At 42.8% G+C, this 24,165-nt stretch overlaps 1 protein-coding gene across 4 annotated transcripts in view; it reads left to right on the top strand.

Moving 5' to 3' along the window:
• Window positions 1,801–24,165, top strand: part of SEC16B (SEC16 homolog B, endoplasmic reticulum export factor) — a 118,426-nt gene continuing 96,061 nt past the window's right edge. For 2 of the 4 annotated variants that reach the window (XR_001296670.2, XM_013970427.2), the window contains exons 1-2: window positions 1,801–1,882; window positions 22,582–22,935. Coding sequence is in view for 3 of the 4 variants with exons in the window: in XM_013970427.2 (XP_013825881.2) it covers window positions 22,640–22,935 (296 nt within the window). In the remaining variant the exon portion in view is untranslated. The other 2 variants (XM_013970428.2, XM_013970429.2) reach the window with 2 other exon arrangements.

The following is a 24,165-nucleotide window of genomic DNA, read 5'->3' as shown; positions in this document are numbered from 1 at the left end:
ATTTAAGTTTAAAATTGAGAGCTTCACCCATTCCAGAGTAGTGAATATATATACACACAATATATGCTTTCTGATTCATACACACATCTACTTAATACATAGTCTTTATGGTGATGGGACATCTTGAATTTTCTATGATTGTACCAATTAAAAAAAAATTCTGTGGTGTTTCCATATAAGTAATTTTACATCCAAGTACATTCATATACCTCATTTCATTTTAATTCAGAAAATGTGGCCAGTGAATACATAGTGACCTTGTCTTTAGTTTAATTATGTAAAATATGTTGGTTGTTTGGTCGCTGATCAATAAGAGCTTATTTGTCAATTTCTGGCTTTGTTGCTAAAAGCAGGGATTGACGGGTCCAACAATTCCAGCTCCCTTTTCCTCAGGTGGCATTTTCCCAAATGATTCCTGAGTCACCCGTAGAGGAATAATCTGAGGCAGTATGGGTTACAGCTCTGTCACAGCTCTGTGTGCAGACATGCCATAGAGGCCCCCTCACTGCACCACACATCGTGGGAAGGTGTGAAGATATGACCCCCCTCTGCTGTCCGTCTCAAAGGAGAGGAGGGCCATGTGAGGTCTGGGCTACAACAGTGTTTTACATTTCTCTTTGGCATGGCTTGTCTGCTCCAGATAAGCACAAGAACATCTTCAGAATTCTTGAGTGTATTTGGAACGTGAAGGAAAAAACCCAAATCTATTTAAGATTCAGCAGAGGGCCTCAGAAACAGAAGAGCTCAGGCAAGTTACCACTTGTCAATAATTTTTACATAACAGAAGCAGTTTTATTGCTTGTTCTGATTATATAAAGAAAAATTTTCTTTGAGACAGATTGAAATACATATAAAATTATAGAGAATAAAATAAAAATCATCTGGAAGCCCACCACACTAAGATATCTAATTAACACTTTTGTTAACTTCCACACACTTCTCAAGTATACATGCCATTCACATACAGATACTTTTATATACATGGGATGTAATAAATGCTGTTTATTGTGAAGCCTTTAAAAAAATCACATCCATTCCTGGTCGTTGTCCTTGTATCGCCTCCCCCTCAAACAAAGCAAATATTATTAACTGCTGGGTATATATATCTTTTATATACTTTTATCTATATAGATACATAGTTATATATAACCACATATTATAATATATATGCATATATTATAGCATATGGGATAATATTATACTTTTCACTCAATTATATGTCATAGAAACCCCAAACAGAATAACATTATACCTTTTTTATTTTGGCTCATTGATGTTTCATAGAAACCCCTTCAAATCAACCCCTTCAAACCCCTTCAAATTATATCTCTAATTCATTGTCATTAGATACCTGAATATTCCACAACTTAAATGTCTCATAATCCATTAAAAAAAACTCTCTATTTATGAGCATTTACTTTTTCAGTTTTCTGCCATTCCAAGCTCCTAATTTTTTTCAGCTCAGGCTCATAATTTTTTAACTTCCTAAAATCTATGATGCTGTCTACAAGTCTAAATTTTACTTTCTTCACTTGAATTTTTTTGGTCAGTTATTAACTTACTATCATGATTGTTTAGAAAGTCATCATAATATTTAGGTTTCTTTTGGAATTCTCATTTAGATACATGAAAGGGTCTGCGATTTCTGTCTGTAATTCTGTTATATCCAGACCTTCTCAATATGGTGGTCAGATCATGTTTCCAGCCTCAGGATCTACATACAAATCATTCCGTCAGGAAACTGTTGCTGAAGCAGAAAGGTTCTGGGCAGCTGACGTGGCAACACAGCTTACAGTGTCTGCCAGTTGTGAGGAACAGCAGGCTGTCATGTTGGGATATAGCAGAAGCAGCAGCAGCAACTCCTGATTTAGGGGCAGAAGATGTAAGTACTTACTTTGACCATTAACCAATTAACACAAAGCAAACTCAAACTGAAGAAGGCTAAGTGGGAATTCAGTTCCCACTAGAGACCCTTTAGAAGATTCATTCGAGAAATATTTGGTCTTAACCAGAGTAGAAAGTTTTCAAGCTGGCACATGGTTTTCAGCAGAAGGGGAAACTCACAGGGTCTTGTTTGAAAAAAAACAAGCTTTAACTGTGGCTAACGCCCCTTTCAAGTCCTAACTCCTCCATGGACGTGCATACTCTGGCAGGGGCTGTCCCCTGTGGGATAGACTGCATTGCTAATGTGCAAAAAGGACATGTGATTTCAGCAAAGATAAAAATTTTAGGCAGGTTTGGTTATGGGAAGATCAAAGGAGGCTTAGCACATAGAGTGTTTGAGGGAGGGAGAGAGCCTGCTAAATATTTAAGGTGGATTCAAACTGGTGAAAGCTAACTTAGAGGCAGCGGTGGAAACTTCTATTCTCAAGCTATATAGGTGACCAGGGGCATAGGGCCTGCCAACCCAATGACAAATGAAGCCCTGGCACGGATCCTTACCTTGAGCTGCTGTTCCTGAGACTGCCACCCTGGAAATCATGTCTGGAGTTTCTGGTATTTTCAGAGTTTCTAAACCATATGTTTATGTGTTGGTGATTTTTTTTTTTTCCCTGTTGAGATCTTTTACTCTGATGTTCAGCTCTTTATAAAGCCTCACAAAGGGTCAGCAGTGGTCCACCCTAAGTGTGGTTAACTTACTAACAGGTATTTCTGATGGTTACCTCTATGCTGGGGGTGCCTAAGTGAACAAGATGAAAGAGGTCTCTGGTCCAATAATGTTTGCTGCCCAGCAGGAAAAGCAGATGTTATGAGAAGAGGCATGAACAGTGGGTGGGGAGTCAGGAGACCTGAATTCTGGGCAAACCATATGGCACTCTGGGCTGCAGTTTCTGTGCTATAAAATGAATGGGTGGGAGGGATAACTCTCAGTAATTGATTCCTTATCTACTGTGAGTTTTCCCCTTGCTGAACAGCTTTTTACCCAGCATTGAATTTGCTCCATGTCTTATTTGGGAATGAGTACTTTATTTATGAAATAAATTTCACATGTCATCAACTAGGCTTTATCAAATTGTGATTTTATTTTTTTAAATAATTTTATTTATTTATTTTTTGGCTGTACTGGGTCTTCTTTGCTGCGTGGGCTTTCTCTAGCTGCAGCAAGCGGGGGCTACTCTCCAGTTGTGATGTATCGGCTTCTCACGGTGGTGGCTTCTCTTGTTGCGGAGCAGAGGCCCTAGGATGTGCCGGCTCAGAGGTTGTGGCTCCTGGGCTCTAGAGCAGAGACTCAACAGCTGGGGCACACAGGCTTAGTCATTCTGCAGCACGTGACATCTTCCTGGGTCAGGGATCAAACTCGTGTTTCCTGCATTGGCAGGCGACTTCTTTACCACTGAGCCACTAGGGAAACCCAAAATGTGATTTTCTGTGACCTAAACTTGAAGGATCCTTTTTGGATGGGTGCACATATAGTATGATATTGGTAGGAGGAAAGATTGTTTCTGAAAAATTTATCTTAAAGGTAGCGATTCCACACAGATTCATCTTAAATATCTATTTCCAAATGGTTATCGATTGGAACTTTTCTAACTGCTGCTGACTTTTGAGGAGCAAAGACACAAGAGCCTGGCACTAAGGAAAATGAAATTTCTTAAAATAGGTGTGACCCACAGGCTACAGCTTGACAGAAATTAAATTGAATCAAGAATAAGTCAGGCTGTGCTTCCAATAGAATAGGAAAAAAAAAAACAACCTACCACAAGTGACTGTGTGTTACGTCCTCAGCTTTCTGAAACCCAGCACCATCAGCTCAGTCATTTTTAGCTTTGGAAATTGTGGGCGTCTCATTAACATGTTTTAATAGAATCTGAAGGATAAGATCAATTTCTTTAACATAATTAGTATGCATATTTCCCCCATCAGCCTTGCCTAGCACCCACCTGGGCATTTATATGTCCCTTGCTGCCTCCAGCCCTTCTCAGTGGCAGAAGTGTACTTCCTGACCCAAGTAATCCCTTCTCCTGGGCTATGAGCTCCATCCCTCTATGGCCTCCTAAGGGACCACATCCATCACTCATTTCCCTTGTTCCCCCATCTCTTTAGCTTCTCTTTTACACTGGCTTTCCACTCCACCATAGGGAAAAACATATTCAAGTGTCTCCCGTTTTATACCAACCAAGCAGCCAGCCGATAAACAACCCTCTTTAATGTTCTACCCCTTTTCTCACCATTCCGTGAACCCTATGGAATCCCTTGGATACTTTCAAGTTCCTATGTAACTGAATCTCTTACTGTTTTTATTCTCTTTACCTCTTCCTATGTCTTGATGCCTTGGTTTCCTCGATGCTGTTCCAACTCCGCCCTCTTAGTCTTCATGAACTTCTCTTTCTTTGCCTTTTACCTTTAATTCTTCATCTTATTTTTTATTTTAAAGTCTGTGCTGTTCCTTGACAATGTCATTCATGTCCATGACTTTCATTATGACTTGTGTGCTGGTAACACGTAAATCAAAACATATACAAATCTTCAGGAAAGAAGCAACATATAAACAAATAAATACCACCCACCACACATTTGTGTCCCTGCAGACTTTTCTCAGGAGCTAGTGACTCATATTCACTGTCCGAGACAAGTATATTGGTATATATACTCCCCTGAAAGGCCATTATCTGCCTCTCTAATTGAATATGGTGCGTCACCAGAGCCTGTCCAGCTGGACCTCCCCTCCATGCCTTTGAACTTACTGATTCCTCTTCTGGAACCACCCCCATGCTTCAATTCACCTGATTAAGTCCTAATTATCCAATAAGGTTTAATGTGTTTTTTCCTTCCTCCTAGGAAGATTTGCTTGAGTTGGTTGCCCTTCTATGATCATACAAGAAGCTATGTAACTTTTATCACTTTTATCTAAGGTGATTATTTTGTTTGCCTTTCCAGCTGATAGTGAAAACCTAAAAAGCAGAATTATATCCTTATTCCTGTGTCCCTAATGTCTACAACAGCATGAGGTACATACTAGTTATCCAGGAAACTATTATAGATTGAATGAATGGTGGACCAATGGCTGCCTGCAGCTCCAGGTTGCTATTCTATCATCTCAGTCAATCCAGTGGGAAAACTTATTTCCCAGCAGTTCAAGCATAAGCTCTGGGAGCATGCTTTGTAGACATGTCCCTGGACATGTGCTAACTGCCAAATGAATCACTTCAGGCAGGGAGCTGCAGGACTCTGTCATGTATGAATTTGGTGCCCATTCTTAGAACAGGGATGGGATCAGTCCTATCCATGCTATATAAACTGAGAGGGGGCAGGGAAGCTCATCATAGAAAAACAAATGATTTATTACCAGAAGCTGGAGGAAAGGAGGCAGGCAGGCAGTAGTAGCACATGTCTGCCACATTGTGTGCAAACAATCTGGATGCTAGGGACAGCTAGGGCTACGCTCTGCTCTGCATGCTGGCGGAGACAGCTAGGACAGTCTCTTCAGTCTCAGCCCTCATCACTGCTGTCTTTATCCACTCAAGCTGCTATGATGTGATACCATAGACTGGCTAGCTTACAGACTGCAGCAGTTTATTTCTTATGGTTTTGGAGGCTGTCAAGCTGAAGGCCAAGGTGCTGGCAGGTTCAGTGTATGGGGAGTGCCTGCTTCCTGGTTCAGCGATAGCCATCTTCTCACTTCTCATATCTTCTCACTTTTCTTATCTTCTCACCTGTGTCTTCACAAGGTGCATGGGATCTCTCTGGGGTCTTTTTTTTTGGGGGGGGGGGTGGTGGTTTATAAGGACACTAATTCCATTTATGAGGACTCTGCTTTCCTGACCTAATCACCCCTCCTCCAAAGTCTCCACAAATACATCAGTCTGGGGATTAGGTTTCAACATATGAATTTTGGAGGGATACAAAAATTCAGCCTTAGCAACTCTTTTTTGCATTCTAGGCTCCAGCCACACGAACGTAAAACCTACTGATGATGTGCTAATGCGCAGGTCCTCCTTCACCTCGGAGCCCTTATCATATCCATCCTCCTGCTGGAACACCTGCTCTCTTGCTATCCCTTCCCTTCTTCCAGATAAACAGACTCGCATCCTTCCTGGGTGTGAGCCTTCCTTCATGTGATCTTCACTGAGACATCTTTCTTTGCTGGGAAGACTCCTCTGCCTAGGTTTGGCACCTCTGGGGTGTGCTTCATCTGTCTCTTACTGCCATCCTCTCCTAGCACTGATCACTGGAGTTGCCTGTTAGCTTGTCTGTAGGCAACTCCAGGAGGATAAGGAACAAACTCACCTCGGTCACTTCCTGTGGCCTGCACTTAACACCTAAGACAGTGCATGGCACATAGTAGGCACTCAGTAAATACATGGTAAATGAAGTACTCAGCTTCTCACCCATTTCTTGGTTGTTAAACAGGAATTGGGATTTTTTTGGGTTTCTTCTACATAGTCCTGGGACTTAGCAGCTTTATTAGAGAAACCGTGAAGAGTCAGCTTGTACAGGAGAAAATATTCTTATTACAGTGAATAATGAATCATATGTGTTTAAAATATTATTTACTGAATGAAGGAAATAATTTTAAAAAATTCTCCCAGGGTGAGGCTGTATACCCTAGTCAGGTTCATTCAGTGACATCATCCCTCTAATGAATGTCATTTGGACCAGCGCTAGAACATGGTGTCGCAGTGTCACGATGTCATGGACCATAGAGAGTATTCATCCTTAGTGAAAAAGGAAGTATTCTTAGGAGGTTTATACAGAACCTATGTCGCAGAAGCAATGTTGAGCAAGGCAGTAAGTATTTTCTCAGCATGCAGAGAATCTATAACATCCATATATGGACAGCTCCCAGAAAATAATGAACTTTGGCCATCTCCCTTTCTATGACTACAGACATTTATTCTTAGAAAAGAAACTTCTCCATCAGCTTGTCGTGTCCTTCAGTGTCCTCCAGAAACTGAGATCTGAGCTTTGTTTTTTGTCATCATAAGCGGCTCCTATGGAAATTGTCCTGGTGTGCTAAATTCAGCATTAGAACAGCACTCCTGGGGATCTTGGCTTTATCTGCAGTCACTTATTCCAGGCCGAGAGAACAAGAATGTGAGTGCCGCTAAAACGCGTGTACGCACTCATGCTGTGCACACATGGGCTATTTCTGTATGTGCAACAGCGGGCAGAGGAGTAGGACCATCAAAATGGTATGCACCTTTCCTGACTGACAAATGAGGCAAGGAGGAAACACAGAAGCTAATCTTTGAGTTTCTATTTTTATGAATATATATTCCCATATGTGTGTCAAGTTCAATGAGCCTATTTACAGTGACTGATAACTTTGAAGTGTATGGAATGGGTATTTAAATAATTGCAATTTTGTATTCAATATGCTTGCATGTATGCTAGATTGCTTCAGTCGTGTCTGACTCTTTGCCACCCCACAGACTGTAGCCCGCCAGACTCCTCTGTCCATGGGATTCTCCAGGCAACAATACTAGAGTGGATTGCCATGTCCTCCTCCAGAGATCTTCCCGACTCAGGGATCACACCTGTGTCTCATACCTCCTGTGTTGGCAGGTGGATTCGTTACCACTAACACCACCTGGGAAGCCTGGTATTAAATATTTCACATGGTTTTTGCTAACCAGTACGCTTTTCTGAACAAAGCCTTGAGTAGAGGTCCTGTAATTGATTTTTTTGCCACTTGATGACTGATACTGACACTGCATGAGTTTGGTGAAATCTCTTACCTTTTCTGGACTCACTGTCGTTGCCCCTAAACGGACAAACTCTGCCAATACCACTGGGTGGTATAAATAAAGAACCAAGGATGCCTGTCTCGGGGGAAGACAAGCTATGAATGCAGTGGATTGTGATGATGAGAGAGAGAGATCAGGAGAAAAATTAAAAGCAATAACCCAAGATTAGATTTGAAGCCAATGATAAATGCCAGCTAAGATAAAAGCTATGAACTACTATGATAAGAGAACCTAAGAACTTACACCCTGAACAGCCCAGAAGGGAATGCTCCTGCTGTGATCTTTTACACGACACTGGCAGCAAGCACTGGTGAACACTTCCTATGTGCAGGCACCATGCCAAGTGCTTTTCCTAGCTCGTGCTTCATCTGGCATCAGATATTCATTGAGCACCTCCTAGATGCCGTGAATAGTACATTGTCTTACTCATCCAACAACAGCCTTGAGAAAATATCTATTATTATACAATCACTTAACAAATCAGAACACTCAGGTTAAGTAACCTACTTGAAGTCTTACAGTTAGTCAGGGGAGGCTCTGGGACTCCAATCCAATCCACACTGCAAAGCCTGAGCCCTTAACCATCATATTGTATCGTACTCATGAGCTTTGCCTACAGTTTAGATTGTCACACCTTTAACAGCAGGTAAGGAACCTGGAAGATGATGCTGTGAAAGTGCTGCACTCAATATGCCAGCAAATTTGGAAAATTCAGCGCTAGCCACAGGACTGGAAAAGGTCAGTTTTCATTCCAATCCCAAAGAAAGGCAATGCCAAAGAATGCTCAAACTACTGGACAATTGCACTCATCTCACATGCTAGTAAAGTAATGCTCAAAATTTTCCAAGCCAGGCTTCAGCAGTACGTGAACTGTGAACTTCCAGATGTTCAAGCTGGTTTTAGAAAAGGCACAGGAACCAGAGATGAAATTGCCAACATCCGCTAGATCATCAAAAAAGCAAGAGAGTTCCAGAAAAACATCTATTTCTGCTTTAGTGACTATGCCAAAGCCTTTGACTTTGTGTGGATCACAATAAACTGTGGAAAATTCTGAAAGAGATGCGAATACCAGACCACCTGACCTGCCTCCTGAGAGGCAGGAGGTGGAGGTCAGGAAGCAACAGTTAGAACTGGACATGGAACAACAGACTGGTTCCAAATAGGAAAAGGAGTACGTCAAGGCTGTATATGGTCACCCCGCTTATTTAACTTCTATGCAGAGTACATCATGAGAAACGCTGGGCTGGAGGAAGCACAAGTTGGAATCAAGATTGCTGGGGGAAATATCAATAACCTCAGATATGCAGATGACACCACCCTTATGGCAGAAAGTGAAGAGGAACTGAAAAGCCTCTTGATGAAAGTGAAAGAGATGAGTGAAAAAGTTGGCTTAAAGCTCAACATTCAGAAAACGAAGATCATGGCATCCAGTCCCATCACTTCATGGGAAATAGATGGGGAAACAGTGGAAACAGTGTTGGCGTGCTGCAATTCATGAGGTTGCAAAGAGTAGGACATGACTGAACGACTGAACTGAACTGAAGGAACCTGGAATACAGAAAGGCAGAGGTTTATGGCAAACCTCTATTTAACAGGCACTGTGGTGTTTTGCCATAAATGATTTCAGTCTATCTGCATCACAGCCCTGTGAGGTACTTTTTCAGTGCAGTTCAGTCCAGTCACTCAGTCGTGTCTGACTCTTTGCGACCCCATTTCCTGCTGTATGCCAGGCCTCCCTATCCATCACCAACTCCCGGAGTTTACTCAAACTCATGTCCATTGAGTCGGTGATGCCATACAACCATCTTATCCTCTGTCGTCCCCTTCTCCTCTCGCCTTCAATCTTCCCCAGGATCAGGGTCTTTTCAAATGAGTCACTTTGCATCAGGTGGCCAAAGTATTGGAGTTTCAGCTTCAAAATCAGACCTTCCAATGAATATTCAGGACTGATGGACAGGGAGGCCTGGCGTGCTGTGGTTCATGGGGTCGCAAAGAGTTGGACAAGACTGAGCAACTGAACTGAACTGAACTGATTTCCTTTAGGATGGACTGGTTGGATCTCCTTGCAGTCCAAGGGACTCTCAAGAGTCTTCTCCAACACCACAGTTCAAAAGCATCAATTCTTCGGTACTCAGCTTTCTTTATAGTCCAACTCTCACATCCAGACATGACTACTGGAAAAACCATAGCCTTAACTAGATGGACATTTTTTGGCAAAGTAATGTCTCTGCTTTTTATTATGCTATCTAGGTTGGTCATAGCTTTTCTTCCAAGGAGCAAGTGTCTTTTAATTTCATGGCTGCAGTCACCATCTGCAGTGATTTTAGAGCCCCCCAAAATAAAGTCTGTCACTGTTTCCACTGTTTCCCCATCCACTTACCATGAAGTGATGGGACCAGATGCCATGATCTTAGTTTTCTGAATATTGAGTTTTAAGCTAGCTTTTTCACTCTCCTCTTTCACTTTCATCAAGAAGCTCTTTAGTTCTTTGCTTTCTGCCATAAGGGTGGTATCAGTTGCATATCCGAGGTGATCGATATTTCTCCTGGCAATTCCAGCTTGATTGATTTATCTTGTGCTTCATCCAGCCCAGTGTTTCTCATGATGTACTCTGCATATAAGTTAAATAAGCAGGGTGACAATATTCAGCTTTGACGTACTCCTTTCCCTACTTGGAATCAGTCTGTTGCTCCATGTCCAGTTCTAACTGTTGCTTCCTGGCCTCCATATAGGTTTCTCAGGAGGCAGGTCAGGTGGTCTGGTATTCCCATCTCTTTCAGAATTTTCCAGAGTTTATTGTGATCCACACAAAGTCAAAGGCTTTGGCATAGTCAATAAAGCAGAAATAGATGTTTTTCTGGAACTCTCTTGCCTTTTTGATGATCTAGCAGATGTTGGCAATTTGATCTCTGATTCCTCTGCCTTTTCTAAAACCAGCTTGAACATCAGGGAGTTCACGGTTCACGTACTGCTGAAGCCTGGCTTGGAGAATTTTGAGCATTATTTTACTAGCGTGTGAGATGAGTGCAATTGTGCGTTAGTTTGAGCATTCTTTTGACATTGCCTTTCTTTGGTACTTTTTAGACTTTATTTTAAAAATGAGGAGACTGGGACTGATAAGTTTGGAATGATGGTTTTCCAAAGGCACATGGCTGAGAAGTGGCGATGTTAAAACTAAATCCAGATTTCAAGTCCTATTTCCTTTCTCCTGTGCCTTTACTCCTTCCCAAAGTGATTGAAGGAAGGAAATTGCACAAGGAAACATAAATGGGTTGGGGCTGTGAAACCTAGAGAGAAGAAGAAGGCTAAGCGGCATGACATTTCCCCCTATTTGAGGAGTTTAAGTGAGTTTGAGTCATGTATGTGTGTTACCATCAAGGAAGAGTATCTTCATTTTTGAAAATATTTATTTATTTGGCTGCATCAGCTCTTAGTTGCACAGGCTCAGGAGTTGCAGATTGTGGCCTTAGTTGCCCTGTGGCATGTGGGATCTTAGTTCCCCAACCAGAGATTGAACCCATGTCCCCTGCATTGGAAGGCAGATTTTTAACCACTGGACCACCAAGAAGCCCAAAGGGAGAATAATTTAACTCTAAAATATTGAGGTGTGTTTCTATAAGGAGTCTGAGGACTTACCAACTGGAGAACAAACACTTCCTGCCCCAGGTAAAGTAGAGAGTCATTGGCCACCTAGGTACTCTATAGAGTCTTATGTAAGAGAGAATTTTTATCCAGCAGTGGAAAGCTTGGAGTGCTACAGGTCTGGAAATCAAAGAGCTGTATGCCTTGGCCTGAGTCTCTCTGGCTTAGACACTTAGACATCACCTGCATGGATGGATTCCTTCCAGAGATTCTTCCCAGCTCATCAATTATGTGTCCAAATGTCTGCTCTTGTTCAAATGTGTCTCTCAAACCTTTCCATCAAATGGCAGGGAGTGACTCCTGGGGATGCAAGGTATGTGTATGTGAACATGTGTCTGTGTGGGATGTGTGTGTACCTGTTTTGGTGAAAGTATGAAAATTTTTTGAAGTTTTTCATGTTTTGTTGTAAAAAGTAATACAGATTTGAGTTTTATTCCATTATATTCCATATTATAATATTTTTGTTTGTTAAAAATTAAGGTAATATTTTAATTTGCTTATAAAATAAAATTAGTGCTGATCCTGTGGCATCCTGACAGTGGCTACAAGTTGTCCAGTGTGAGAAGCATAGGACTGCATTGTCATGAAGTTTCTAATTCTGAAGTTCTTACCTTAACCCATTGTTTTATGTCATACGTAGTTGTGTGACATAGTCTCTCAATTTTTCCCTGAGCTCATGGTTCAGTGGGGACACTGGGTTAAATGTAGAGGAGGAGCTGTGGATTTCAGAGAAGTAATGGATAACCAATTAATTCCTGACTGATGACTTGTACTGAATTCTTCCTGAGCACTTTATAGCATTTTCAGGGAAATGGTAACAGTTAACATTTATTGAGCATTTAGTATACATCACATTTATAGTTTTTTAATCTAAAAATGTACCCTTAAATTATAGCTCTCTGAGAAAGGTTCTGTTATTATTGTTCCCATCTTATAGAGCAAGAAAAGGAGATATAGAATAACTTGCCCAAGTTCACACAGCTAGCAGATAGTGGAGCTGAAATTCACACTCAGCTTTATTCTATTTCCAGTTGGCTTTGGGGGCTTGGAGGACTCTCCCAGCATTTATAGCCTTTTATTTCATTTAGCAGGTGTGTGAGTCATCTTTGCCTGATGGAAGCTTGATGTGGGGTTAAAAGTCAGAGCAGTATCCATCTGCCATCCCACTCATCCAGGTTCAGGGGGCATCGATAAAAAGGGAAGGGTGAGGAGAGGAGAGACTGAGGCCCCATCTCCTTCACTTCTAGGGTAAGAGCAACAGTCCCAGGATTGGCATGGGTAGCTCATGCTGCCTGTGCCAGGTTAATTGTCTCTGGCCCTTATGCCAGGTTTTCCTGGCACATGTCCTTGCTGATAATGGAACTGCTGACAGGCATGTGCTGCTATGCCTGTCACCTGCCACCCAACCCTCCTGAAGAAGGAGGTTTAACCCTTGGTTGCCAATCCCTGGCTGAGGCCATGAACTCCATATCTCCAAGGCCGGCTCCAGGGGCTGGCTTTGCTGGAGTCTACAGGCTGCTCTGTGCTAAACCTTCCCCTTCCCACCCTGCCCCTGACTGCTTCCTGGAGCCAGTGCTATGAGATGCTAGCTAACTAAAAAGCACTTCATTGTATCAGATGTTTTTGGGAAGTCTGGGGTCGCCATTATCCAGTCATTCCCCTTTAACTGAAGTTTTACATTTTGAATCATGATTGAATGTTTTTCTTTTGCTGTCTTATTGGAGAGGCCTCTTATGTATTTCTAGGCCCCTCCCTTAAATAAGGTATGCAGGGAATTTGTGTTTCTGTCTCATTTATGCCCTATGTGGCGCCCCTTCCACCGGTCTTCATCAGTCCCCTTAACTCACTGCCTTAACATTGCCTTTACTTTCCCTAGGAACTCTCTGTCAGAGTTTAATTCTATACTCAGGCTGGGAAAACTACTGGATACAGTCTGCAGCCAAGACTGTTGCTAGACATCTCAGAGGTCCATTCCTCTATGGATGAAGTCTTTATTGTGCTTTTGTCACACACCAGATGCCGTGCTAGGCCTGGAGGTCATAGCATGGACAAAACCCCAGATGCTCAATGTCCTCATGGAGCTTCAGATCCATCCAAGGGTCCAGTCACAGCTGCCTTTCCTGCCTACTGCTTCCTCTGAGGACATGTCCCTGGTTAAAGCCCACTCCTGTTTTCCACATTAGCCAATCCAAACCATCACCATATTTCTCAAGTTTATCAACATAAGTTCACTTTGATCTCTAGCAGTCTATTCTGCAGAGAAGTCTCAGTAAGTACCCAGTCCCTTTTCGAACAGACTTGTCTCCATCCAAGCCTATCTTCACCGCCTTTATCTCTTTCTAGGAGGAAAAAATGCCCTTTCTTTAAGCTAGGCTTAACTGTTACTTCTATACTTCCGTATGATCAGCCTCTTTTGAGATTTAGTCCTTCAGTAATTTTGTTTCTGTATCTCCAATCTCCACATGAATCAGCATTTAACCTTTTTCATCTTGTCCACACGAAGCCAGTTCTTCAATCCTGAGTGCTTCATAGTAGTCCTGGCTATTGTCCCCTCTTCTTCATACCCAGGCTTCTCAAAAGAATAATTCTTACTGTCTCCTTTTACTTACTTTCCATTTGCAGCACAAGTGATTTCTGTGTCTAATTCCTCACACCATTGACGGTATTTCCAAGGAAACTGTTTGTGTCGTGATCATCAAACCTCCTTATTGGCAAAACCAGTGTAGGGAGAATACTTTTACTGTTGCCTCTTCCAATGTCTCTCCTGCGTTTGGCATTGTCGATGACTCTCCCATTTCCGAAGCCATCCCCTTCCCTGGCTTCTGGGACACCATTCTCTCCTGGCTTTCGGCCCACCTTCATTATTGTCTTTCACAGGCTCCTCTTTCTGTGTCCAGCTTTTCAGTATCTACTGCTTCAATGAACTGAAAATTTCTTTAGGGAAAGGATTATGTTATTAATCTCAGTGTCCCCAGTGCAAGTGACAATGCTGGGCATGGAGTGGGTGTTCAATAAAGATTTGTTTCGTGAATGTATGACTTCCAGAATCATCTTTCCAGAAGAGCAGATTGCACGCAGCCAACCAATCTTGGAAGCTTTGGGGACTCACTGCTCTGTTTTAGCAAATTGGGTAAATAATAAATTACTGCTATGACAGGACCACATTTGGATATAGTATTGATTAAAAACCATGTTAGTTGACTTTGTCTTTGAAAATAAGTTTATTGTAGAAAAGTTAGAAAACTTGAACAGCTAGAAGAAAAAAATAAAATCATCCATAGACCCATTACCCAGACAAATAATTACTAGTCATCTGTTGGCATAAGGCCTCTCAGTTCGTTTCCTAAATTTTTACTTTCAGAAAAGAAATGGGGTCAAGCCTGGAGAGTATCTCAGCTAATGATCTGGCCTTTGTAAGGCTCACCAGTCATTAAATCCTAGTGCTCAGGGATTCATGGCAAACCTGACCTGGATCTAGGTGGGTGTTCACATCTAGCAGCACTATTATGCTGGGAAGAGATTAGCTGCAGTATTAGCAGTGATGATGCTTTTATTAGATAGATGTCAAACTAGGATATTTGCACCTGGTTGAAGCAAGATCCTCTTAGTGGTCTGGTATCTGGAGATGAAGGCAGAGAAAGGAAATTCACAACAATTAGTAATTGACCAGGGCTCCAGTTCCAGGGTTCCACTTCCCTGGTGACTCAGATGGTAAATCGTCTGCCTACAATGTGGGAGACCCGGGTTCGATCCCTGGGTCAGGAATATCCTTTGGAGAAGGAAATGGCAACCCACTCCAGTACTCTTGCCTGGAAAATCCCATGGACAGAGGAGTCTGATAGGCTACAGTTCATGGGGTCACAAAGAGTTGGACATGACTGAGCGAATTCACTTTCACTTTTCTTTCCAGTTCCAGTGGATAGTTGGCATACAGAATAGAAATTGGGCAAGAGGACAGGACACTTGGGGAAGGGAAAAATGTTAAGACTATAACTGTTTCAGCATATGAGAGCCTATGGGCTCATGTGAGGGCCCTGCAGTCAGGACTTGAGGTGACAAGACCAATTTTAGCCCAACTCCTGTCGGGGATGAGCTGCTAAGGTACTGTCAAACTGAGCGAATTTTGTTAGAAACCAGGAAGACTTGAGCTGCCAGGTTGAAAGACTTAGTAACTGTTGATTTATGGGGCCAGGGAAGGCAGGGACTGATAAATCCCAAACCTTTTGGAGTGCGGAAACCCCATACAATCTGTTTCATTTCATGACCCATATAACTGTGGTATGCCATATGTCTACATAAAATAATTAAAGCTAATTAAAATTAATTTTGGTTGGTGAGTATATGAAGAGTTTCCTAATAACTCTTGAGATGACTGGAGAGGCTTTGGGACGTCACAAAAGGAGCATTTGCAATAATGGGGCTAGATGTTTAACCCAGACGTGTGAGATGAAAGCTAGAAATAGAATGACAATTCTGTGGTTGAAAGAACACTGGACTAGGAGTTAGGAGTTGTAACCATTGTGCCCGGAAAGTGATTATCTGAAAACAACAACAACCTGGTTTTGCAACACTTGCCAGTTTCTGTGCTGTAAATACCCCCACTGTGGTGGACTTCAAATTATCAACAGTTTTACTGTTGGCTCCCATAATTCTTGAATAATTCATAATCACACTTTGGTAAGCCCAATGCAAGACAAGTCCCGTACATCTAGATCATCTTAACTGAGCTTCTAGCTAGCTTTGTGATGTTGACTAAATCACTTTATCTCTCTGGATCTGGTTTTATCACCAACCAAATGAAGTTGCTAAAATAACCTGTAAGGTCTTCCAAAGCTAACATTTCAGTGACACAGCGGTGTTATAGGGCAGGGCTGGGCTGTGCTGTGCTTAGGCGCTCAGTCATGTCTGACTCTTTGCGACCCCATGGATGTAGCCCTTCAGGCCACCTCTGTCCTTGGGGATTCTCCAGACAAGAATACTCGAGTGGGTTGCCATGCCCTCCTCCAGGGAATCTTCCCAATCCAGGGATCTAACCCAGGTCTCCTGCATTGCAGGAGGATTCTTTACAGTCTGAGCCACTAGGGAAGCCCAAGAATACTGAAGTGGGTAGCCTGGCCCTTCTGCAGAGGATCTTCTTGACCCGGGAATTGAACTGGGGTCTCCTGCATTGCAGGCAGATGCTTTACCAGCTGAGCTACCAGGGGAGCCCTTGGGGCAGGGCTGACATCATGTTATAAGCCGAAAGAGTTATATCAGATTTTCATGAATGTTATTGTGAGATATTGGGACACATAATTTGACATCTGAGACTGTGTTGTAATCAACCATGTTCTGATTCCTGTGGTCATTGTGTGTATCCTTTTCCAATACCTCTTCCCTGGAGGATTAAAAATGACAGGTTATTAGTGAGCCAAGCCTCAGAGCCCACCAGTGGGGTTAGAAACCACGACCCAGAGTCAGAGAATTCTACATTCAGCTGTCATGACCTCGGAATCAGTTGAAGGGCTGTGGCAAAAGCTTTTTCTTAAAACATTAATTAATTAATTAGGCTCTCTCAGGTCTTAATTTCAGCATGTAGGATCTTCCTTGTGGTGCACAGACTCCCTAGTTGTGGCACTCAGGTCCAGATTGCTCCATGACCTGTGGGATCTTAGTTCCCTAACCAGGAATTGAACCCTTGTTCTCTGGCTTGCAAGATGGCTTCTTAACTATTGGACCACCATGGAAGTTCTCTGTGTCATAATCTTATAGCTTAGATACCTTAGCCTATCTGGTCATGAGATCAACCGTGGACCATTAGTCCAGGCCTTCCCTGGACTAATAAACAGCATGACAGGTTAATTTGCTCAAAGATTTTTGATGACAAGGACTGTGCCCTTCATATTTATGTGTGTCAAATCCTAACACATAATAAGGACTCAGTAAGTGTTTGTTGAAAGAAAGGATAAACATCTGAGCCTTTTTAGAACAAATTCTGAATTTGATTTGTGTTTTCTCCCAGCTCTATTGAGATGTAATTGATGTATAACATTGTACACATTTAAGGTAGACAGCATGATGATTTGCTAAATTTTAAAACATTAATTCAAAGGTAGACATGAGCTTCTTTGTGTTCACCTGAAGAAATTTATTTTTCAAACAAGAGAAATTATTTTCTTGTTGTAATAGAAACTTCTCAGTGCCTTCAATTCAGTATTGAGCATTTAAATTTGCCTTCCAACTGGATAATACAACTGATGCACAGTCAGAATCCAATGGTGAGAAATTCGAATGAGAAAAACATAAACCAGCCATTTACTACCCACCAGTGAATACTCTGGGCTTCTCCTGTGGCTCAAATGGTAAAGAATTTGCCTACAATGCAGGAGACCTGGGTTTGATCCCTGGGTTGGGAAGATCCCACGGAGAAGGAAATGGCAACCCACTCCAGTGTTCTTGCCTGGAGAATCCCATGGACAGAGGGGCTGGATGGGCTACAGTCCATGGAGTCACAAAGAGTCGCACACGAGTGAGCAAATAACACACACAGTGTGTACTCTGCCTACCTCAGCCAGTAGAATTAGATTATCTCCTTTGAAATGAAAAGAAATACTTATTTATAAAGCATACATAATTATATATCATTACCAACATTTAAAGGCATACCTCATTTTATATCGCTTCACTTTATCGTGTTTTACAACCTGAAGTCTTGGGGCAAAGCTGCGTTGAGCAAGTCTCACGGCACCACTTTCCCACAAGCACTTGCTCACTTTGTGTCTCCACATCACATTTTGGTAATTCTGGCAATATTTCTCTTGTTTTCTTTTTCATTTTGTACACTGGCAGTATTTTGGATTTTTCCATTGTGATCATATTTGTTGTGGTGATCTGTGATCAGTGATGTTTGACATTACTATTATAATTGCTTTGGCAATTTTTAGCAGTAGAGCATTTTATATTTATTTATTTGTGTTTGGCTGTGTCAGCACCTAGTTGTGGCTCGAGGGCTCAGTAGTTGTGGGTTTAATTGTCCTGTGGCATGTGGGATCTTAGTTCCCCAACCAGGGATCAAACCCGTGTCCCCTGCATTGGAAGGCAGATTCTTAACTACTGGGTCATCAGAGAAGTCCCCAAGGATTTTAAAATTAAGGGATATACATTAAAAACCTTTTGTTCTTTATTTATGTTTGGCTGCACTGGGTCTCTTTTGCTGCAGGTGGGCTTTCTCTAGTTGCAGCGAGCAGGCTTCTCGTTGCAGTGGCTTCTCTCGTTGCAGAGCATGGGCTCTAGAGTGCAGGGTCAGTGGTTGTGGGGCATGGGCTTAGTTGTCCCATGGCCTGTAGAATCTTCCTGACCAGGGATCAAACCTGTGTCCCCGGCATTGGCAGGTGGATTCCCAACCACTGGACCACCATGGAAGTCCTGCATTTTTTGTATTTTTTTTAGACATACAGCTATTGTGCACAATAGACTACAGTATCATGTACAACATAACTTTTACATGCACTGGGAAACCAACAGATTTGTACGACTCACTGTATTTCAGTGGTCTGGAATTGAACTTGCAATATCTCTGAAGTCAGCCTGTGGTCCTCATGATGACCCTTCTAAGTTAAGTGTTGTTATTTCTCTTTCAGGGGATCTTCCTGACCCAGGGTTCAGACGCATGTCTCCTGAGTCTCTTGCATTGGCAGGTGGATTCCTTACCACTGAGCCATCTGGGAAAATCCACCTTGTTATTCCTCTTTCAGAGAAGAAACAGAGGTTGAGCAATAGAGCCTCCCGTGGCCCAGACAGGAGTTAACAACGCATAGGTGGCACTCTTCTCCCCAGGCCAGGCTGCCTCCGGGCTTTCTGCACTTCCTCTCCTTCGGGTCTCTGTTCTTTGTTTGCTGTGCAGGTTTGGATTCTTTCACATGTGCAGGAACCTGGCTCAGCCCACTACCAGGCAAACAGAAGCAGCAGCCTCTGACTGGGTTCTGGGCAAACACGCCAAGCCGGGTCTGGATGAAGGAGGGAGCTGGGCTGTACTTTGCCCTCGTGAATCAGCCCATGGAGGCTGGGCAATTGCAAAGGTAGCTGACAGGCTATAGATCTGAGAGCCAGGTAAGTCTGGGTAGATGTGGCACCTGGACTTTGACAGTGTCTAGGAGGGGAGAAGACACTCCTGGAGCGTGCGAAGGGAAGGTGGCGGCTGTCAGAGCAGGTGTGTGGGGACTCTGGCGCCCTTGTAGGCTTTGTCTTGGCTGTGCTTGCTGTGCTGTCAAATTAGGAAAGGCAACATTGACCTCAGTGGGGCCAGGGAAGGTCATTTATGTGGATGTGTGAGTATGACTTGTCCCTGTGCATGCAATGCCTTTATTTGGAGTATCTTAAGTGCTTTTCATTTGGGGTCCTTAATTGTAACCTGAGCCCTAACAAGCTGGTATTGATATCTTGGCAACAGAAATCAACTGGAGTTGACTTTGGTGAAGGGAGTGGGTAATGTGTCTTTGCAGTCAGAGAACGGCTGTCTAGTGAAAATATCTGGGGATGAGGTGGAAGAGGCTTTCGTCTTCTTTTTTTTTTTAAATAGGTTTTTTTTTTTTTTTGCTGTGGACCATTTTTAAAGTTTCTATTTATAAATTTGTTTCAGTGTTAGTTCCTGTTTTATGTGTTTTTTTTTTTTTTTTTTTTTTGCCATAATGCATGTGGGATCTTAGCTTCCTGACCAGGGATTGAACCCACACCCCCTGCATTGGAAAGTGAAGTTTTAACCACTGGACCACCAGGGAAATCCTGAGGCTTTCTTCTTGTTGAGCTTCCTTGTGTCCAAATGCTTTCAAATCCCATAGGCCTTCAGGAAGGACTCAGGTAGCCTTTTACTGTGTCTGGGGCATTTGGCCTTTGCTGGGATTTGCTGGAAAAGGCTCTCGTTACACCTGACTTTTTCAAGGAAGTAAGCTGACATGGGAAGGAAGATGCAAGTTTTCCTGAGCTGTGATTGTTCTGGAGGTAGAAGGCATTTCTGCTCCTTGTTCTTCTGGAGCATTCTGCTTACAGCTCTCTGCTCATAGCTGTGGACCCTGGCTCCGCAGCATTGGAGCAGAGTGACGTCTTGATTTCAACACATACACCCTTTGACCTTTGCTTCTGATATTTATTATTATATTGAGCTGGGAGTTTCAGGAGTGGGAGCAAGTTGTGGATCCGATTAGAACTTTTCAACCTAACATAGTTCCCAAGAGAGAAGGAACATGGGATCTGATGGAGCCATGTATCCTCCTGACACAGGAGACTCCTGAGCAGCTGTAAGGGGTGATGGGTGCTTTTCTTTGAAGGCAGCTGGGTGCCAGTGCTGCTCTGTGATATAAGCAGAGAAGCTTGGAAGGTAACTCGTCATTGGGAGCTATATCCCAGTTTGAAGAATAAGTGGGGAAAACCAGTTTGATCCTGGGGAGACTTCCAGGTTTTAAAATCTCCAGGCAGGAGACACAGCTCTCTAGTTTGTCGCAGAAGCAATCCCAAACCCTGTGTCTCCTCACCTCTCCTGGAGGAGGGGCAGGCATGGGCAAGTTATAGAGCATAGTTCTCTAAGACTTTAAGGATTTAGAAAAGATGTCTCTTGAAGTCACTTTAAGCTGCTTCTTCTTCTTTTTAAACATCTGTTGATTTGGCCATGCTGGGTCTTAGCTGTGGCAGTGGGATCTTTGTTGCAGGTATGGGCTCCAGAACAAGCAGGCTTCAGTGGCTGTGGGATGTAGGCTTAGTTGCCCCGAGGCATGTGGGTTCTTTCTGGACCAGGGATCAAACCTGTGCCCCCTGCATTGGCAGGAGGATTCTTCACCACTGGACCACCAGGGGAGTCCCTAAGATTCTTTTTATCTAGGAAATCTTTTCAGCTACTCACCCTACGCTAATCTCTATCTCTGATAACACTGTTATTTATTGAACCACTACTGTATACCAGGCATAGTGTTCAGCACTTTACATAAATATCCCTAACACTGAGAGTGACCCTGTCAGCTAATGAGTACAGTCCTTATTTTATGGGTAAGGAAATTAAGGCTGGAAAAATTTAACTCGCTAATAAGTGGCAAAGTCAAGATTTTTTTTAATGAGAAAATAATGTATTTATTGATTTATTTTTGGTCGTGCTGGGTCTTTGTTGCTGCATGCGGGCTTTCTCTAGTTTGGGAGTGTTTCTCACCCATGGGCTTCTCATTGCGGTGGCTTCCCCTGTTGTGGAGCACAGGCTATAGGTGTACACGCTTCAGTAGCTCCAACATGTGGGCCCTAAGGCTCGTGCGCTTCAGTGGCTGTGGCTCTCGGGCCCTAGTGAACAAGGCTCAGTAGTTGTGGTGTGCAGGCTCAGTAGTTGTGGCTCACAGGCTTTAGCTACTCCTTGGCATGCGAGATCTTTCTGGTGTGCCTAGTAACTTCAGTTGTATCCAACTCTTTGTGATCCAATGGGCTGTCGCCCGCCAGGTTCCTCTGTCCATAGGATTTCCCAGGCAAGAATACTGGCATGGATTGCCATGCCCTTCTCCAGGGGGTCTTCTCGACCCAGAGATTGAATCCATGTCTCTTTAGTTTCCAGCACTGGCAGGCAGATTCTTATCCACTTTACCACCAGCGAAGTTCAGAGTTAGGATCTGATCTGGGTCTAGCTCTGTCTAAAGCCCACTTTATTTCTATGACAGCACAGGGCCTCCTGAATGACTGTTTGTTGGTGGAATAGGTGAGCACACATGTCTTAATTGGAGTACTTTGACTGTGTTTTGGAGCTTCATATATTGTTGTTCTCTCTCCCAGGCCTCCCACATCTATTGTTGCTCCCAATATACTTTAAAATTTTCATAACAACCTCAATATAATTGTCTAGCCTGTTATTTATTTCAAGTATCTGCTTGCGATTTTTTTCAGGTGTCTCTGTCTCAGTGCCTGTGTGGTTTGTTTTAGATAGACTCGCCAGTCCAGGTTAAATGCAGGATACAGGATGCTCGGGGCTGGTGCACTGGGAAGACCCAGAGGGATGGTGTGGGGAGGGAGGTGGGAGGGGGGTTCAGGATGGGGAACACGTGTACACCCGTGGCGGATTCATGCTGATGTATGGCAAAACCAATACAATATTGTAAAGTAATTAGCCTCCAATTAAAATAAGTAAATTAATTTTTTTTTTTAAAGAAGATTTTTGAGGACCATGGGTGCTTCTTTCACAAAACCCAATTAAACATCATGCTTGGATATAGGCCTAAAATGATATATTTTTTTTTTTTTGGTCTGGCAGGAAGATAAAATAACTACACAGCTGACTCAAAACACTAGAGAAATTCAGAAGATCTAGGATGGAACCTTGGATTCCCCAGAGGCTGCCTCAGCCATTGGGGAGGCCCCCAGCACCATCAAAGGATCCAGACCGAGGGCTTCGGAGAGATAGATACTATCAGCCTATTCCTCACTCTTGGCACAATGGAGAGAGGGTCCATCAAAGGCAAGACATGGGCAGGAGCCCCCAGCCACAGCAGGACCCCAGAGCAGACCACCAGGAGCCTCACTATGCAGCCAGATCTGGGGAATGGCATCCACCTGTGCCCGGGGTTGACTATTATGAAGGCGGTTATCCCAGTCAGTTGTATTCAAGGTATGAGTTTAGAGCTTGGACTTGACCCAGCTCTCCTAAATGCTTACGAACAGATTGTTCTTTTCCGTCTTCCTTTTCCTTTTATTTCTCTTCTTCCTTTTCCTCCTCCTCCTCCACTGACTTAGCTAAACCCTTTCCTCTCCCAGGCTGGATTTTGGTGACTGAAAATATAGTTTATTTCCCTTTGCTAGTCCCTAGGGGAGCTTCTTAAGAAGCCATCACAATGCGATTGGGTGTTGGGGGCAGAGGAGAGGGTAGAAAGAATGGTGAAATTCAAGACGGCAGATGAGACCCTCTTACTCTGGGATCACAAAAGGCAGGATTTGTGTACTATGGAAAACTTTTCCTGTGGATGTCTATAAAAAGTTCCTTACCCTCGTTGATAACTCTAACCCAGGGTTAGCACCAAACCCACCAGCAACATAAGAGTCCTAGTGCCTAGATCAGCACCTACAGTGTGATGCCTACACAGAAAATATATACACTGAGTGAATGACTGGGAACTTAAAAAAATCAGAGAGCAGATAGAAGCCTGGAGTCTCCAAGCTCAGAATGAAAAGGTCTCTGTGAGGTAACGCTAGGAGAATCTGGAGTTTCTACTTCTGGCCTTCATATTTTATGGAATGTTGCAAGCCATCTATTGTTTTACTTTAGCTTTTTCAGGTGAGATAATATTTTCCTGAATCTAGGTTTAAGGTTGAAATTATAACAGCTATTGTAAAGAATCCTGCCCCTATGAAATAGTAAAGAATTATTAATTGATAAAAATAGTGTTGAATTCTTGAAGGAAGGTCTGTTAAGGGTAGAGGCAATAACAGCAAGCAGATTTAAAATGGTCCAATTTGACTTTTCTGTCTCATTTCCATCTATAATATGCATGGGAATTACAGTGGTGTATTGGGTACTTTACACAATTATCTTGGGAAGGGGTTTCCTAAGGTGATATCAGGGCAGGGTTTTCTTAGATAATATTTTGTGTTGTTGGATGTGTATATTTGAGGAGTAAAAGGGATCATGAGGAAGGAGAAGAGACACTTGGCTGTGGTTTTACTGTAAAAATTGCAGCCTTGTTCTGACACAATGATCCTATTCCTGCTCCGATTCTAGATTTTTGGTTGTAGGATGAACCATAGCTTTAGAGCAGATTCTGGATAGGTATCACAGTTTTGTCCTCTGAAGTTGTTTTGTTTGTCAAGTCCTTCATTGTTTTTCTTTTTTAAAAAAGTCATT

The sequence above is a fragment of the Capra hircus genome, chromosome 16, assembly GCF_001704415.2.
Source record: "Capra hircus breed San Clemente chromosome 16, ASM170441v1, whole genome shotgun sequence".
Classification (NCBI taxonomy): domain Eukaryota; kingdom Metazoa; phylum Chordata; class Mammalia; order Artiodactyla; family Bovidae; genus Capra; species Capra hircus.
The sequence above is the reverse complement of the archived record's forward strand: the minus strand, read 5'-3'. Positions and strand labels throughout refer to the sequence as shown.